The 3410-nt window shown below is 32.8% G+C and overlaps 1 protein-coding gene across 1 annotated transcript; it reads right to left on the reverse strand.

Annotated features, from left to right (window-relative positions):
• Positions 1–253: 253 nt before the first annotated feature.
• Positions 254–797, reverse strand: LOC150025528 (uncharacterized). The gene is made up of 2 exons (XM_090293432.1): positions 670–797; positions 254–524 (listed from the first exon to the last, which is right to left on the reverse strand). The coding sequence occupies exons 1-2, from the start codon at positions 749–751 to the stop codon at positions 394–396; spliced, it is 213 nt and encodes a 70-aa protein (XP_090149558.1). The 5' UTR covers positions 752–797; the 3' UTR covers positions 254–393.
• Positions 798–3410: the final 2613 nt, after the last annotated feature.

A 3410-nucleotide genomic window follows, 5' to 3' on the forward strand; every position in this document is an offset into this window, starting at 1 on the left:
CATAATTATGTGTAAGTCCAACCAACACCAATCCATGTATTCTTTATAAATAAATAAAAAATTAATTTTATTTGTGTCTTGATCGACGGAATATATTTTTATTTTACTTATTTTCTTTAAGTCTATTTATTTTGCGTCCGTTGAACCCAACCATTCAATTTGCCTTCCACGCTTAGTCTACACTTTAAGTATGATAATTATTCCTAGCATTTCTTGCAGTGACAAACTTATTAAATAAAAATGAGAAGTTTACACAATGAAGCCTAGAGGCCAAACCTTTATTTAATAGCAAACTGGAACAACAGTGTTATTGAGCCAAAGCAGTGGAAATTATAAAGCAAAAACATACATAGAGATGGTAACACCATGGTTTAACACAGCAAGTGTTACACATCAACAATTACGTACATATGGTGAGCATGGTGGTGTTGGTTTCGCTGCTGCTGGATTGCAAGTCCTATAAGACTTACCGGGATCACATTTAATAGCAGGATTATTAGGGTCTCGTGTCCCAGGCGACACTCCTGCATGATTACCATATTTACATCATTACTATACTGCTGTATTTCAATTCAAACAAACATAATATATTATGAAGATTAAGATGCATGCGTATGAGAATTGAGGAAGTATAGAGAACTTAGAGAGTATATATTATTTATTACGTACCCTTGAGTTGTCGAGCCAGAGTTGAAGTTGGAAGGATAAAAAGAGAAGCAAAGAGTAAGAAAGCAATAAGAATAGCCTTCATGGTTGGGAAATGAGTTTCATAATGTTTATTATTCAATTTTCCCTTTGCATATGAATATGTGAAGACTGTTATCGTGTATTTATAGTCTCAATTCAGTGGAGTAACTGCTGCAAGAAGACTTCCAACAAGACTTCATACACATACAGTGCTGCACAAAATATTACCTATTACCTCATTGAGGAATGATATATGGACAACCTGCTCCACTATACAACCCTTAATTAATGATATAAAAAAGAATATTTTTGTCATTTTATACAAAAATTTGAAATTTTATATAAAGAAAAATGATTGTATACTGGAGCAAAGTTGTTCATGTATCATTTTCCTACCTCATTCGCAAAGTTTTCTATGTATCATTTTCCTACCTCATTCATTTCAACTTCTCTTTCTCAATGATAGTTGGATAGCTTCCAAACTTTGTAGAAATTAGAGAACATTGCACATTTATCAAATCTAAATGTCAAGTTTAACCTTCGACTGATTCATATCTAGGGATACAGAGAGAAACAGAGAAAAAATGTTTACTTGTCACATCTTTATCAAGATGGCCAATCATTCACTATACTTTTTGGATCACACACACACCAATTTTAGGTTATTTCCTGGAAATACAAACATTTGTTTGGGAATTAAATTCATTGTGACAAATGTATATTTCTTTATTGATATTGGACTAAAAATCAATGGATGTTTTAAAATTTCCATCCAATTTATTCCAAGTTGTCTTCAACTAGTAGAGTATGCAGAGGGAAATAAATTTTGACAACAACATCAAAATAAAAGTATATATATTTAATTATAAATGTTAAAATAAATTTTTGAGGTGGTTTGATGGATTCAGAAAATTCTGGTTTTTAAATTTATTGGAGATGCTATCAAAGACTCCTCTTTACATATCAAGGTTTCTTTTGTAGAAAAAGTTGCGAAATTTATTTTTTTTCCAGGTTGTAAACAATGCTTGGGATATTCTTTTGTCTCAGTTTTCACCTCCTTGCATGAAAAGGGACATGGTTACGGTACATATTGCTGAAGATGTTTATAATTGTAGGTTTTGAAGAATGCAAGAATCATCTTCACAACAGCATTGTCTTGGCAAAGGGTGATAAATCGCTTACACGTGATCATTTTTTTTGCAAGAAACTTAGTTCGGTTTGGAGCTCTATTAGTCCCTCGAAGGCAATACCTTTAGGAAAAGATTTTTATGAATTTACTTTCTCCTCTATTAAATATTTAAGGAAAAAAACGTGTTTTTTCTTTCTCAACAATCTTTCTGTAATATGAATGAACTTTGGTCCTATTATCCTATTAATTTATGTTAATATTTTCTATACAAATTTTTTTATATTCTAAAAATAATTTTTTTTCATTAATATAATTTAAATTTTTAAATTATATATTTTTTAATATAAGTTTTCATCTTATTCATCACTATGTTTTTTAAAATTATATTTAATTTTAGTTTGTTTTCATTAAAAAAATGCATTTTTTCTATAAATAAAATAAAATCTAAAAATTTAATATCTTTTGTTCTTACAACAAGGACTGAGAACACTCAAATAAGTAGACAAGATTAACTTCTTCCACTGATCTTCTGGTTTTGAGCTTTCGACTCCTCTCCAGGTTCGGGTTTTGGGATGCTCCTCAGGCTAGACTCTCTCGGCTTCTCCTCGAGTTGGGCTCTCGGCTTCTTCTCAGGTTGGCTCTCGGCTTCTTCTCCTCACGGGTGGGTGTGTGTACCTGCAAGGCGCTCCGATGCCAAAGTCAGATATAGTTTTATGTTCATCAGATAAACTGAATCTTACTTACCTCTTGGGTTGAACCTCTATAAGGCTCTCTTATTGGGCTTAAAAGTTACATGGGTCTTTTCTTTTTGCACCTAACATTTTGAAAACACACACCTGTATATTTGGGTTCATCTTATTGGCTTTGCTATAATAACTAATTTAATTTTACTTATTTACTTTTTATATTTAACCTTTCGGCCAAGACTTTCGGTACAACCTTTCGGTTGACCTTTCGGCCTAGACAGTACACTAGCCCCACAGGCATGAGGATTTAAAAAAGACGTTATGCCTAATGAAAAGGACAAATTTTGTATTTAATATGTCAGTAGAAATATCTCTTAGAATTTTAATGGAGATACTCCAAAATTTCCTTTGTATTGGATGCAAGATCCATTAAAGTTTTATTCGTGGTCCTGCCACTCGATGAATGTTGCGGATCTTTATGTTATTGAAGTTTTTGGTCATCTCTTGTATTGTATTCTCACTCGCGCTTTGCTACAATTGTATACTTCAAAAAGTCCATAAGAGGATCTCATCGGTATGTAATTGTTTCTCTTTCGTCTCGTTTTATAGCATGAGATTTTTAACTTTGCTAAATTTTTCATTGACTTTCAGCATTGATGGCGTCTACAAATCCAAAAGGTCGTTCATATTTCACAAAACTTCTTAACAGAACGGGTGATGTCACTCCTCGGCGTAAGAATGTGGTCAACCCTGTAATAGAGGTAGAAATTGTGGAACCTTTTTCTCGCATCGAAGCCACTGAACCTGCAAAAGATGATCATGTTGTTGGTCCCTAAAAAAAGTCCAAAAAACGTGCTAGAAGTAGCAAAAAATCACATTCTTCTTGGCGCCACCGTTATGCTGAAGGT

The sequence above is a fragment of the Phaseolus vulgaris genome, chromosome 8 (genome assembly GCF_051622355.1).
Source record: "Phaseolus vulgaris cultivar YP4 chromosome 8, ASM5162235v1, whole genome shotgun sequence".
NCBI lineage: Eukaryota > Viridiplantae > Streptophyta > Magnoliopsida > Fabales > Fabaceae > Phaseolus > Phaseolus vulgaris.

Coding starts and splice junctions, on each gene's coding strand:
- LOC150025528 (XM_090293432.1), bottom strand. CDS start 751: ATGAAGGCTATTCTTATTGCTTTCTTACTCTTTGCTTCTCTTTTTATC. Junction 525..669: donor TCTGGCTCGACAACTCAAGG/GTACGTAATAAA, acceptor GTAATCATGCAG/GAGTGTCGCCTGGGACACGA.